Source organism: Phyllobates terribilis, unplaced genomic scaffold (assembly GCF_046119375.1).
Source record: "Phyllobates terribilis strain yellow unplaced genomic scaffold, ASM4611937v1 Scaffold_1__5_contigs__length_1240528914, whole genome shotgun sequence".
In the NCBI taxonomy this organism is placed as follows: domain Eukaryota; kingdom Metazoa; phylum Chordata; class Amphibia; order Anura; family Dendrobatidae; genus Phyllobates; species Phyllobates terribilis.
In genome coordinates, this window is record NW_027362761.1 from 459108282 (window position 1) to 459122777 (window position 14496).

A 14496-nucleotide genomic window follows, 5' to 3' on the forward strand; every position below is an offset into this window, starting at 1 on the left:
CAGGGGTGAACTTCCAAGGCTTTACTCACATAGATGGCAAAGGAAGGCGACTCCCTGCTCCCCGCGGAGTCCTGTGCTCACCAGAGACGGGGGTCCGACAACCTCCGAGTAAGTCCAGCATTCAGTCGGGACCCTACACCAGAGTGTCCCTGAACTACAGATAGAATCCTTTCCTGTCCGTGTGTGTGCAAATAGGCCGGGTCTCCCTCTGAGCTCCTCTCAGAACAAGGGTACGGGTGGCAGCTCCGCTCCGTCCGATACCCGGTGGGATCCTCTGGGCCTACCGGGCTTTCCCGTCCAGGACGTAGAGTAACAAGGTCGGGTGTCGGGGGGCCGGTACCCCTTTTGCAGCCGGAGTCCCTCTGAATATATCAGCATGGCGAGGACAGGTGGCGTACACCGCTCCGTCTGCATCCTGCCTGGGATCCATTTTCTATGGAGCCACACTCTTAAGCTCCGGGCCTTCTTGGTCTTGGTCATTGGCCGGGTTGAGACCTTCCTCGTCTGCAACCTACCTCTCGTCCCAAGGCCGGGGTACGAGGGCTGTGTCCCTTGCCGGTGCAGGCCCACACAGGATCTGCACTCCGGGAGGGAGGTCACATTACACACAGTATTTGACAGCACCCAAGACCAAGATCAAAGATGGCTTTCAATTAAATATCAAATTTAAAGTGTAACTAACTTGTAGGTCCTCCACCCACACCCACTAACTGGTTCCTCTCACTCTTGGTTCCCCAGTCTCCCTGTAACCAGGGGAGCAGCACCTAGTGCATACTAGCTCCCTCTGGTGGAGAAGTGTGGTGTTGGATGCAAAAGGTTAGGTTCCGACTATCACACTGTCCTTACCTCAGAGGAGGAACACCACACTCCATTAGAGAAGTGCAGCATCCCTGTGGCGGTCGAACCCTCAGGGGCACCACAATAAGGCTCTATAAATATACCATCGTCCATTTTAGTAACAGAAAATTGTTACATTATATAGGCCCCTATGCACACTAGACTAAAGTTGGCGAAACATTTCATTATTGGCGGAATCAGTAGTCTAATGTGTATGAGGCCTCCTGTCTCTGATGCAGCAAAAGATGTTGGAGGAGAGCAGGAGCTGGCCTGGATATGTCTGGCAGACTCATAGAGAACCCAGGAGCGGTAAGTCCTGTGTATGGGGTCGTCAAGACAGATAGCTGTCAGCCGACCGATGATTCGGCCAACAGATTCTAATGTGCATGGGGACCTTAATTGATGAATTCTGTTTTACCATTTTGACTATGAGTGATAATTGAGCATACGGCTGGTCTCACTAACAACACCTTTCTTCATTTTTCATGGCATTTTTGTTAATGTTTTACACTGTTTTTGGATTTTTTAATCCAAAAAAACGCTAGGGGAAGATGCTACTTTAAATTTTATAGCAAAATATTTTTGGCAAATAGTTTTTCTTTTTGCATTCTGTTTCTGGGGTCAGTATATTTTTTTCAAAACGCAACTTGCATTAGCATCTTAGGGTGTTTTTTAGTCTTTTCTATCGGTTTTAACGAGGTTGTCCAGGACTTTTATATTGATGGCCTATTGATTCAAATAGGGGGCAGATGTGCAGTACCTGGCCGCGGCCACTTAGCAGTTGACAGAGCGGTGCCGTACAGCTCCGCAACTCAGCACATCCAGCCACCGCCGGCACTGGGGACAGCTGATTGTCGGGGTTGCTGGCTGTTGCATCCACCCTAGATCAGATATTGATGACCTATATTACTAAGGCTAGGCCATCAATATTAAAGTCTTTTTTTTTTCTTTTTTTTTTACATATTTTAAGACCACATAAAAAATAGTGTGGAAGAGATTGCAGACAGAATAAAGTGAATATGGTAGATGTCAAAATAAGACTATAGTTATAGTTTATAACAGAGGCTACAATGCTCTGCTGAATTTGTTGTATCACAAAATAAGTGGCTCCCAAAGGATCACATTGACATACAATAGGGCCCAAAAGGGTGACACAGCAGTGGCCAGGCAAAATAGCAAAGCACCAAGTGCTCTTCTTCTGAAGGAATCTGATGTTTTCCAACATAAAGTGTGAACATAGTGCAATGTGATAGTTTTGCATTTTTTCATACTTTTTTATTGTTTTGTCATTTGGCTTGTCTATGGCTTTAGATCAGTTTCAATGCTTCACACTTAAATTGTTGATCAGTATTTTATCTGTACCAGATTACAGATGTATTAGAATATGCACAATTTTCTTATTTATCCCTTACATTTGTATATAATGTATCACTGAAACATCCCCAGAATCCGTTTGCATGTTAGCCTTCAGCACTTTGTGTAAGCAGGGAATACCTGTTTAAATCTAGGAATAAATATTCATGATATACTAATATAAAAATATAATTACCTTGTAGCGAAACAAACTCTGGGTCAAACTCTATCACCCCTTCCGCATTATCGTTTATTAGAATAATGATTCGAATAACAGAATTGTTCCCGATTACAGGTGGCTCGTCAATCAAGAGTCCGTTCTCTCTAACAGCATGGTCATAGCCTCTGAGAAAAAAACAATAAAAATTATCATAAATTTATGATGTGTATTGGGACAAAGCAATTTGCATTAGAACGAAAGTAAAATATCTACAAATTATACCTGTGAGGATTTCACATTCTGTAAGTTCAGTGCAGTTTTTGTCCCAATAATAAAAGCGTCCTTTCCTTATCTTTTATCAAAAGTGCACCACAAATTAACTGTATGAACAGGGCTTAGATCTAACATTGCAGTTGGGTTACTTTTTTATTTTAGCTAAATCCAGGTCTATAGCCAAAAGTACATTTACACATTGTGATATCAGTGAATCTTAACCTCAAAAACACAAATATTTGTTTTTCTCTGTGGTTTTGTCCTATGTGAGTCCCCTTTACCAATGTGACAACCTATGTCACTGTAAAGGTTACAAACGGCACAAACTGGCTCCAGAAATTTGGCTTGGTATGAAAGTAATTCAGGTATTATCTGTGGCTGTACATAGTTTCCAATATATGGTGTCCAAGATACCCTGTGCTGAGAGCTGAATTTTAACTACATTAAAAGAATAACTGTTGTTTTATTTTTCTTATGATAAATCAATAGTACATATGAAAATAAGAAACTTTGTAATATATCTTATCAGAAAAATCTGCCTCTTTCTCCTCCAGGACTGTTCATTCATTCTCAAAATTCTCAATTCCTCTGTAAAATCTCTTTCAGGGAATAAAGATTTTCCCATTACTTAGGAGATGACAGTTTGTGCTCATAAAGTGCCATAGAGAACAGCAACAGTCGTTCCAGGAGAACTTGCAGAAGAATGTCTGTGTCGGCCTCTAGCTCCTCCCCCTCCATAGAATTTTAATAGCACCAACTGTCATTTCCTATCTGAGTAATGGGGCACTGTGCGTTCACTGAATATAGATTTTACAGATGAATTGAGAAAGAAAGATCAGTCCAGGAGGAGAAAGAAGCAGAATTTTCTGATATATTATAAAGTTGCTTATTTGGATGTAACCTATTGAATTATGAAATAAAAATTAAACCAATGGCTACTCTTTAAGCTTCTTTTATAATACATGCATTTTAGTGAACGGGTTTTACACTGTGTGGGAAGATTTGAGAAGTTTATCAGTTTCTAGCTTTCCATTGTCATTGTCACACAGTTTGTCTTACCGTCCAAGAAGGGACACTTCTGCGATGATGATGAAAAAATCTTCAGGCCCTTCCGGTAAAAGATCATTTTTAATCTCTACAGAAATACTTTTCATAGTTTCATTTGCTCTGAACACAAGTTGTCCTTTAGTGTCTGTGTAATCCAAATCACTCAAGGCAGAGCCACTCATGGTTTGGTAATTGAGCTGAACCTCTCCAAAACTACCACTGGAACGAACGATGGTAACATTCACCTTTCATAAATAACAGGGACAAGTTACAAACTTTTAGATTTTGTGAATAACTTATATGTGTATGTTCTAAAAACATGTGACATCCCAAAAACTACAGAGCTACAAGTTGTGTCACCATCTTCAGTATCATATATAATCTGTACAAGAATATTTTATATAACATTATACTTTAGTCGTCACACAAAAAGAATTCCTACTTCTAATTCAACATCAATAGAGTTTGGAATGGAAATTGGTAATGGATCCTTTGATCCCTGGGAATCATTGTAATCATTGCAAGTATTTGATACACTGCCAATTTTGCAAATTTTCCCACATGTAAGCATTTTATTGCATGAAATAAGTATTTGATACAGTAGAAAAACAGAACTTAATATTTGGTGCAGAAACCTTTGTTTGCAATTACAGAGGTCAGACGTTTCCTGTAGTTCTTGACCAAGTTTGCACACACTGCAGCAGGGATTTTGGCCCACTCCTCCATACAGATCTTCTCCAGATCTTTCAGGTTTCTATGCTGTCGCTGGGCAACATTGAGTTTCAGCTTCCTCCAAAGATTTTTTATTGGGTTCAGGTCTGGAGACTGGCTAGGCCACTCCAGGACATTTAAATATTTCTTATAGAGCCACTCCTTAGTTGCCCTGGCTGTATGTTTTGGGTCATTGCCATGCTGGGAGACCCAGCCACGACCCATCTTCAGTACTCTTACTGAGGGAATGAGGTTGTTGGCCAAAATCTCAAGATACATGACCCCATCCACCTTCCTTTCAATATGGTGCAGTCGTCCTGTCCCCTATGCAGAAAAGCACCCCCAAAGTATGATTTTCTACCACCATGCTTCATGGTTGGGACTTTGTTCTTGGGGTTGTACTCATCCTTCTTCTTCCTCCAAACACGGCAAGTGGAGTTGATAGCAAAAAGTTCTATTTTGGTCTCATCTCACCACATGACCTTCTCCCATGCCTCCTCTGGATCATCCAGATGGTCATTAGTGAACTTCAAATGGGCCTGGACATGTGCTAGTGTCAGCAGGGGGACCATGTGGGCCCTGCAGTATTTTAATCCATGACAGCTGATTACTCACCATTCATCTCTCTGGATGCTCATTGCCTGCTGTTCGGTCTTAAGTCACAATGCATTTCTGGCTTGGAATTCACTCTAGGCTAGGGCATGTGGGCCAGTGTTCACTCTAGGCTGGGGCCTGCGGCCATGAGTAGACCCCAATGCAAACACAATGAACTCCTTGGGCTGTTGGCAGCCCCGACCTAGTGAAAATCGGGCCAGATATGTAACACAACAGAGGAGCGAAAGACCAGACAGTGGGCAGGAAGCAGCAGGGGCCGCTGGAGAGGTGAGTGGGAAGTGACTATGTTTTCTTTGTCTTTTTAACCATTTGCCATTTGTTCAGCCAACTGTCATTTTGTTGAAATTGCACAATTTGCACAAGTCTGTATTCTCCAGAATGTGGATTTTTGTGAAACTTGAGTAAAATTTAATTCCACTCTAATAAATTAGCCCATCTTTGATGGACAGATCTCACTTCGATGTACAGGCTTAATAGAAAGTCTATGGATCTGTACATCTCTGTACTGGGACTTATAGACTTTCTTTGGAGCCCATAGACCATTCTGTACACAAGCTGCATATACACAAGCTTATCACTCCAACATCCAGAGCAGTGCACTTCAAAGTTGTTTTTATGTGATCAGTGGGTAATCAGCAGTCTGTGCAATAACATGTTAGAAAAGAAAAATAATAAGCACACATAACAATTATTTTTCCCATTAGACTTCATTAAAAAAGTAAGTAAAATAGGAATAATAATAAAGGGATTATCTACTTTAAAGTTGATCTCCTATCCTCAGGAGTGGCCATCAAAATTAGATTGGTAGGAGTTTAATCCCCATAATCTCCGCCCATCAGGTGTTTAACTCCTTCACGACCTTTGACGTAAAGGCATGTTCCTGCGTTTGATGCAGGCTCCGACGTTGAGCCCGCATCTTTCTGATTTAGTCAGCCATCAAGAGCCTCTAACAGTCACGGGTGGATCTTGGATCCACCTGCGGCTGTTAACCAGTTAAATGCCACTATCAATAACTGACAGCGTCATTTAACACGCACCGTCCGGAAGCGAATCACAAGCCCGCCATCGCCGCCCATCATGTGATCGCGCGGCACTGATGGGTTGTCTGCAGAAGACCCCCATGCCTGTCATTGTTAAATCTCCTGTGAACGCTGGCTCGTGGCCGGCATTCATAGGAGATTGTGATTTTTGCTATACAGCATATGTAGTGACTGTGCTTGGTAGTCAAGTAAATAAAAGCTGAAATACAAACCACAGCTGCTACTAAAAAGTAGCTGTTTGGTATCACAGAGCATTGATGGGTACATGGTGCTCTGAAGAGCAGGGCAGCTCTTATTAAACAGCTGATGAGTGAAAGTACCGATGGACGATCCCCCACCGATCTAATGTTGATAGTCTGTACTGCAGGAAAAACATGAATGTATAGGAAATGAATAACTATTTTAAGTTATAAGGAGGCCACAAATCATTTTCATATTTATGGTCATTACCCATCTCACGTCTTCAGAAATTTGCAGCAGCGTTTGTGAAAACTGAAACTTTCCATATGGAAGATCGCTGGAAACCATGGTGATATTGGCAAATCTAGCCGATTCATTTATTAATCCTCCTTCACTGACTTTACTGAGATGAAATTGATAGTAGCTTTTTTCTTCTGGAACACGGTCATCAAGAGCCTAAATGTGACAAATGTGACATAAAGCAGAATTCTGTAGGTGTAGTAATTGCCGTATGCTCTGCAGTGACAAGAACACTTTCAGGGACAGTTTGACACAGTTTTTAAAGTAGGTCGGATGACACATAAAGCACAAGCACATAAATCATATTTATTTAGGGTCTGGATGGCAGTTTTCAGTATCTTCGGTTGTCAGTTTTAGGGTGTGGAACAATTATCAGTAATAATGCAACACAATTATACAATTCTAAAAGACAAAACAGTAACTAAACGCCCCATTATTTTACATCTGGGGAGACTGATGGAGTTGTTCGGCTATTATATTGGCCAGATATGAAAGCCAATATGAAGAATGCTGTATATAAGGCTATATTCATGATTTTATGCCATATTCAATGGGGCCAACTATACATATTGCATCAGTCTGCCATAGACTGCCATCAAAAATGTACAGCGTCCTATATACACTTCAAAAAAGAAGGGAGCACTCCTGTTTCCAGTGAGGGCAAAATACATAGGGGGCAAATTCATCATTTGTGGGGTTTTTTAACTAACTTTTCATTTTGCTTTGTGCTATTCATTACCAGTTGTGCCAAATTCTTCTAAAATGGAGCACACGAGTTGATGAATTTTGCGCAAGTTTAAATATTGTTTTGTCTTTTGCAGGTTTTGCCCCTTTTTAGAGTAAAAAGTCTTACAATCCATTTATTTTTAAGTGCGCAAACAAAAATATTTAGACAGATTTTGTACTCCTTCAGGGTACTGGAGGACAATTGCAAAAACAGCTTGAAACATTTTGTAAATTTGTAAATGATGAAATAGACTTAAACAACTGGATAACATTAAAAAGGTGCATAATGCTGAAAGAAAAAAACCCTGAAACAAACATGTAACGTTAACTTGAAAAAAGGCGCAAATTAAATAATGAATAAGCTGCAAACAAAAGTGCAACTAATAATGCAAATTTTACTCCAGTAAAAAGGTCTAAGCCAATAATGAATTGGGGCCAAAGTTCTTTTTTATCTACCTGTAATAAGAAGCAGATTTGAAGAATATGAATAATATGAACTTGAATATAGTTCTAGTTGCAGGATCCAACTGTATGTCCAAAGGTCACACATAAAATACACGTGTATTTAAGCCTGTTTTTTTTTTACATATTCTTCAAGAGATTTTCCAGGCATTTATTTTATTTGTATACTACAAGAGTATGAACTAAACTCTAAAAAATAAATAGGTTGCCTCTTTTTAAAAAAAATATATTATTTAAAATACCATGTTAGAGAATTATGAATTGTTAGAGAGCATGGTCTCATATTAAGGGTGAAGTCAGAGCGTAGAATGGCAACTAACAAGGTCTGGCACTTTGGAAGTCCCAGGATATCTGACGGTTAAACGGGCAGCACATAGATTTAAAGGGACTCTGTCACCCCCTGAGACGTATATACAGTGAAGGAAATTAGTATTTGATCCCTTGATGTTTTTGTAAGTTTGCTCACTGACAAAGACATGAACAGTCTATAATTTTAAGGGTAGGCTAATTTTAACATTGAGAGATAGAATATCCAAAAATATCAAGAAAATCACATTGTATAAATTAGATAAATTTATTTGCATTTTGCAGTGAGAAATAAATATTTGATCCTCTAGAAACCATTACGAGTTCTGGCTCCTATAGACCAGTTAGACGCTCCTAATCAACTTATTACCTACATTAAAGACAGCTGTCTTACATAATCACCTGTATAAAAGACTCCTGTCCACAGACTCAATTAATCAGTCAGACTCTAACCTCTACAACATGGGCAAGACCAAAGAGCTTTCTAAGGATGTCAGGGACAAGATCATAGACCTGCACAAAGCTGGAATGGACTACAAAACCACAAGCAAGACGCTGGGTGAGAAGGAGACAACTGTTGGTGCAATAGTAAGAAAATGGAATAAATACAAAATGACTGTCAATCAACATCGATCTGGGACACCATGCAAAATCTCATCTCGTGGAGTATCCTTGATCATGAGGAAGGTGAGAGATCAGCCCAAAACTACACAGGGGGAACTTGTTCATGATCTCCAGGCAGCTGGGACCACAGTCAATAAGAAAACCACTGGTAACACATGACGCCTTAAAGGTTTAAAATCCTGCAGTGCCCGCAAGGTCCCACTGCTCAAGAAGGCACATGTGCCCATCTGAAGTCTGCCAATGAACACCTGGATGATTCTGTGAGTTATTGGGAGAAGGTGCTGTGGTCAGATGAGACAAAAATTGAGCACTTTGGCATTAACTCATCTCGCCGTGTTTGGAAGAAGAAGAACATCCCAACCGTGAAGCATGGTGGGGGAAACATTATACTTGGAGGTGCTTTTCTGCAAAGGGGACATGACAACTGCACCGTACTGAAGGGAAGATGGATGGGGTCATTTGTCGTGAGATTTTGGCCAACAATCTCCTTCCCTCAGTAAGAGCATTTAAGATGGGTCGTGGCTGGGTCTTCCAGCAAGACAAAGACCCAAAACATACACCCAATGCAACAAAGGAGTGGCTCAAAAAGAAGCACAGTAAGGTCATGGAGTGGCCTAGCCAGTCTCCAGAGCGTAGTCCCATAGAAAACTTATGGAGGAAGTTGAAGCTCCGAGTTGCCAAGCGACAGCCTCAAAATCTGAATGATTTAGAGATGATCTGCAAAGAGGAATGGAACAAAATTCCTCCTGACATGTGCGCAACCCTCATCATCAACTACAAAAAACATCTGACTGCTGTGCTTGCCAACAAGGGGTTTGCCACCAAATATTAAGTGTTGTTTGCCAGAGGGATCAAATATTCATTTCTCACTGCAAAATGTGTAAATTAGATACATTTTTTTGCAATGTGATTTTCTTGATATTTTTTGGGATATTCTAAGTCTCAATGTTAAAATTAACCTACCCTTAAAATTACAGACTGTTCATATCTTTGTCAGTGGGCAAACTTACAAAAACAGCAAGGGATCAAATACTTATTTCCTTTACTGTAACCTATTAGTATGGGCTTACAGGTGATAGAGATAATGATACCTTTCAGGCCCTGGGCCCGAAAGGAATCCCCGCCTCCTGTCCTCATTATAATAGTACCCCCCTCCCCTGCACGTCACAGTGTCCTGTGACGTGCAGTTGCGGCGCTGTAATCCTGCGCCTGTGTGTTGAACTCCCTCCACGATCCTCCCTTCAACGGCGCCTGCGCAGAAAATCACAGAATACACTAGTCTGTGATCTTCTGCGCAGGCACCGTTGAGTCACGGAGACTTTCTCCCATAGAGGAGAGGATCGTGGAGGGAGTTCAACGCAAAGGTGCGGGATTACAGCACCGCAACTGCACGTCACGGGACACTGTGACATGCAGGGGAGGGGGGTACTATTATAATGAGGACAGGAGGCGGGGATTCCTTTCGGGGCCCAGGGCCTGAAATGCATCATTAACATAAAGATAAAATATAAGATTTCACAAAACAAGACCATTAATATGAGGCATACAGGTAGGACTACATTAACATTTCTATCACCTGTATGCCCATATTAATAGGTTATATACTTCCCAGGGGGTGACAGATTCCCTTTAATGGGAACTGTGTAATGTTTTGTTTTTCTCTAGTGGCTCTGCGAGGAAAATTAACACTATGGGCCAATTCATCAAAAAGTTTTCACTCTGGTGTAAAACTCCTTGAACTATCACAAAATGTTTGCACAATCTTCAGTTTTGGTGTTGTTACGCCATCCCCAGTCAGGTCTGCCAAAGTGAATGGAGCCAGGGTGAGAGGAGGATGGTGATGGACATCCGTAAAATTCATCATCATTTCTGCCACAAAAGTGATGTAAAGTATGCCAGGGTCAAAGCAGTAAAAAGATGTGCCACATTCATTATTATCATGCTTTTAATTAACTCAAAGCATCATACTATCATACTCCAACATTTCCTTCATTAAGATTTGTATCCAGAATGCCAGTCTTGATGAATCGGGCCCTTTAACCTGAAAGTTTACACAGAGATCACAGTTGATTGTTGGGGGTCCCAGAATTGAGAAACCTTGTGATCAGATTATCATTAGAAGCATCTTCTAATATAAAGGACCACAACCCCTTTAATTAACCATTGCATTAGCGTGTCATAATTGTTGTGGTTAGAAGAATACAAGTGAAACTTCAGATTTCAGATGACTCCTTGCTGGTTCTTAAAGTCACCCTATTAATCAAGCTTATAAAAAAAATCTATCAGAAGTTGGTTTCCATTTTTATCCCATTTTCTTTAGATTTCCCTTGACGTATTTTGATGGGTACAAGTACACCGCAAATTGTAATGTAAACCTAAAGCTATAAAATCAGTTCCTTAATCTAGTACATTTCTATATATCCATAAAATGGATTGTAAAATATTTTGTAGTTAGCAAAAAAAGTGATTTTATCTGTTTATCTCAAAGGTAAAGGGAACCTGTCACATTTGACTTGCAGCCTGATCTACCAACAGAAGGTTGACTGCAGAGAAAGCTGGGAAGATTGAAATATAGGATGTGGGAAAAGATTTAGTACAATTTACAACTGTACTCTGTAGCATCGGCGTCTCTGCCTCCTGACGGGCAGAGATGCCGTTCCTCTCACTGCCACTGTTCAGGTCCGGCGTCTTCCCACTCCCCTGCAGCTGTGGCGCGCACCGCGCGCATATTCCCGGACACTGTGCTTAGGGCGCGTGCGCTCCCTCCCTCTTAAAGGGGCCGCGCGCCGTCCTATAGAGTCCCCGGCCAATGGCACCTCCTCCAAAATGGAGGTGCCTGTGCAAGGTTGTTGTTCCGTGTGCTTAACACTTGCTCCAGCCCTCAGGTCCCGCTGGCTGTCAGTCCATCCCGCCAGCCTGTCAAACAGTTCTGTTCCCCAGTCTTTCTACAGTTGTGCCCGCCAGCCTGCTTACCTGGAGCACCAGTCTGTAACCTGCCGTGCCCGCAAGTCTGCCTACCTGGAGCACCTGCCTGAAACCTGTTGTGCCCGCCAGCCAGTCTACCTGGAGCACCTGCCAATTACCTGCCGTGCCCGCCTGCTCGCCTACCCAGAGCACCCGTCTGGCTATCTACCGAACCAGCCTGCTTATCTACCCGGTCCACCCGTCAGCCTTCGTGCCGTGCTCATCCGCTGTATCGGTCAGTTCCTGCCATCTGACCCATGGGAGTCACCTGCTCTCACACAAGGTCGGTCCCAGAGTGGCACCTGGTCCACCTGCCCGGTTCCTTCCTGGGTCACGGAGTCGACTAAGCCGCCGTGTGACCTTGGTCGGGCCGAGTAGGCACTTAGTCACGCCCCTCTGGTCCCTCCTTGCACCGAAGCACAGAGGTTCCACTACCCGGACTCGTAACATACTCATTAACTAAAATCCCTGTTTTTTATGCTTAGGAGCCAAGTAGGCGGTCCTATTCAATAACTATTTAATAACTGACACCATACTCTGAATGAGCAAGCAGACATGGCCGTCAGTCATTCATAGTACCACCCACTAGACTCTTAAGGTCTGAATTAGCATACACTTAAAGGGATGTTCCCATCTTCAAGATCCTGTCCCAATATGTAGTAGGTGTAATAATAATACAAATACCTCCAATTAGAGAATTAGTATAGTTTTTCTGATTCGCTGTGTCTCTTTCCTCATGTGCAGGCATTGCAGGACCTTAGGTATCCATGGTTACGACCACTAGAAACTAGCTAAATTACTGTCACTATATCAGTGGTCGTAACCATGGATACTTAAGGTCCTGCAATGTCTGCACATGAGGAACGCGACATAACGAATCAGAAAAACAATACTAAATCTCTAATTGAAGGTATTTGCTAATATTATTATTATTACACCTACTACATATTGGGAGAGGATCTTGGAGATGGGTATACCCCTTTAAATATATACAAAATATTTTCCAATAGAACAGGTCCTCGTTACTGACGTTATGCTTATATGGATGTTAACTGTTTAGCAGTGTAAGGTGATATAGAAAAGTATAATGTCTATATGGCAAATTAATCAATCATTTATATAATCGGTCCAGAATCGGTAATTCAAAAGAATATGTCAGTTCTCAATCTAATTATAGAAAAAAATTAATCATGCTCAGTAGACTAAGTGATAACATTTAGCACATTATAGGACACGGTGTAAAAATAGTTATTCCACTGAACATATAACCCACCTGTATAATGACTACGGCAGCGGACTGCCTGTCTCTCAATGTCACCATTCCCGACGTCTCTAGGAACACATTGGGGTATGCTGGTGTTATGTTCCAGTACACTGTTACGTCACCAAAAATTCCTGGACCACGGATCAAACTATGGGAAAGATATTAAATATCACAACCAGTTATTCCATTCCGTAAACCAGTCCAGCCAAATATGCTTCTGCACTGTAAACACATAAACTGTGCGGAATCTGAAGACTGCAATGGCCTCATTATTCCATGGAAAACAAGATTTATATTGCCAAGATTTATATTGTGCTCTAATGTAACAGTGGAAAAATAAGCTTTTACACTGTCATAAATATTGCCTGGAAATGTCCCAAAAGAAGAAGACTGAAATGGTTTTATGTATCCGGTAAACAACAATCAGAAGTATTAACTGCTGCATTTTCTCTGTTTTGAGTGACAGGTAATTGTACAAGTGGTATTAAAGGGGTTGTTCAGAACTGGTGAGACCTAGTTACAGGATCGGTGAGAGTCCAACACCCAGCACTCCCACAATCAGCTGAAATGTGAATGAAAATATGGGGTGAATAGTAGATTAGGTGCAGTACTCAGCAGAGGCCATTAAGTAATGTATCGGGATGCTAAGTTCCACCCCATACATTATTGCTTATATTTGGCAATCGCTGGAGCAGATTTCGGCTGATCAGTTCGGGTCGGGTATCATCATTTGATAAGCCACATGTCACAACTTTGTTGTCAGATATCCAGAGGCCAGGGGCTCCTTCACTGTCTCTAACGCTAGGGGCGTCCTAGCAATCCCTCCTCCCCAGATTATTTCTAATGGTGAAAACGCTGGGGCCATGTACCTTGCTGAGCTCCTGAATCAGTCCTTAATCTGTTCCCTCCCCCATCCAGGAAGTGGGGAGTAGTAGTGTATGAGAATACACAAATAAGACTAACAAAGGACGAAATACAGTGATAAACGAAAACATCAATCACACAAATATGCACTCACAAACAACAGAGTGGAACAACAGGAAGTAAACGACAGGATAAACCAAAAAGGAGAGGATGAGGATTTGCACACAGCCAAAACACGAAGTAACTGTTAGAACCCTCCTGTTTGTTTTTTCCATCTTCTGTTTTGCGGTCAGGTGACCATCTGCCTTTATATTCCAGCTCCGCCCTTTTGGCTTTGCTGGACTTCAGTGTTGTTTGACTGTTTTGCTAGCCAGGTGCTTCTGTGCCTTCCCTGTCAGTTCGCTTGGTCCTTTTGGGACCTCTAGTACGTTTTTGTCAGTTTATCTTTTTGTGTTCTGCAACAACTTCTCTGTTTAGGAGGCGTCCCATTTTTCTTCCAGTCCTTAGTTCTTTTAGGGACCCCTCCCCTTATGCTATAGGTCTTCGTTCAAACTAGCCGAGGACTAAGGCGGGTCTGTTCGCTAGGAACAAGCAGCCCGCTACATCATAGGGATTCAGCTTAGTCTTACTGTAGGGATAGCTTTCCCCTCTCTTTCCTTAGCACTTGTTGCAGATCATAACAGTAAGTCCAGCCCAATAAAGCTAATGGAAAGAAATTCGGGGATCAGTATGGCTTCCATCCAAGTTTTGGCTCAACGCTTGCAGGGATT

At 41.8% G+C, this 14496-nt stretch overlaps 1 protein-coding gene across 4 annotated transcripts in view; it reads right to left on the reverse strand.

Moving 5' to 3' along the window:
* ADGRV1 (adhesion G protein-coupled receptor V1) overlaps positions 1-14496 on the reverse strand; it is a 627077-nt gene that overhangs the window by 290938 nt on the left and 321643 nt on the right. For all 4 annotated transcript variants that reach the window (XR_012320105.1, XM_073678624.1, XM_073678616.1 and 1 more), the window contains 4 exons: positions 12872-13010; positions 6487-6672; positions 3683-3915; positions 2387-2535 (listed from right to left, as the gene is read on the reverse strand). Coding sequence is in view for 3 of the 4 variants with exons in the window: in XM_073678624.1 (XP_073534725.1) it covers positions 2387-2535; positions 3683-3915; positions 6487-6672; positions 12872-13010 (707 nt within the window). In the remaining variant the exon portion in view is untranslated. The remainder of the gene's footprint in view (positions 1-2386; positions 2536-3682; positions 3916-6486; positions 6673-12871; positions 13011-14496) is intronic.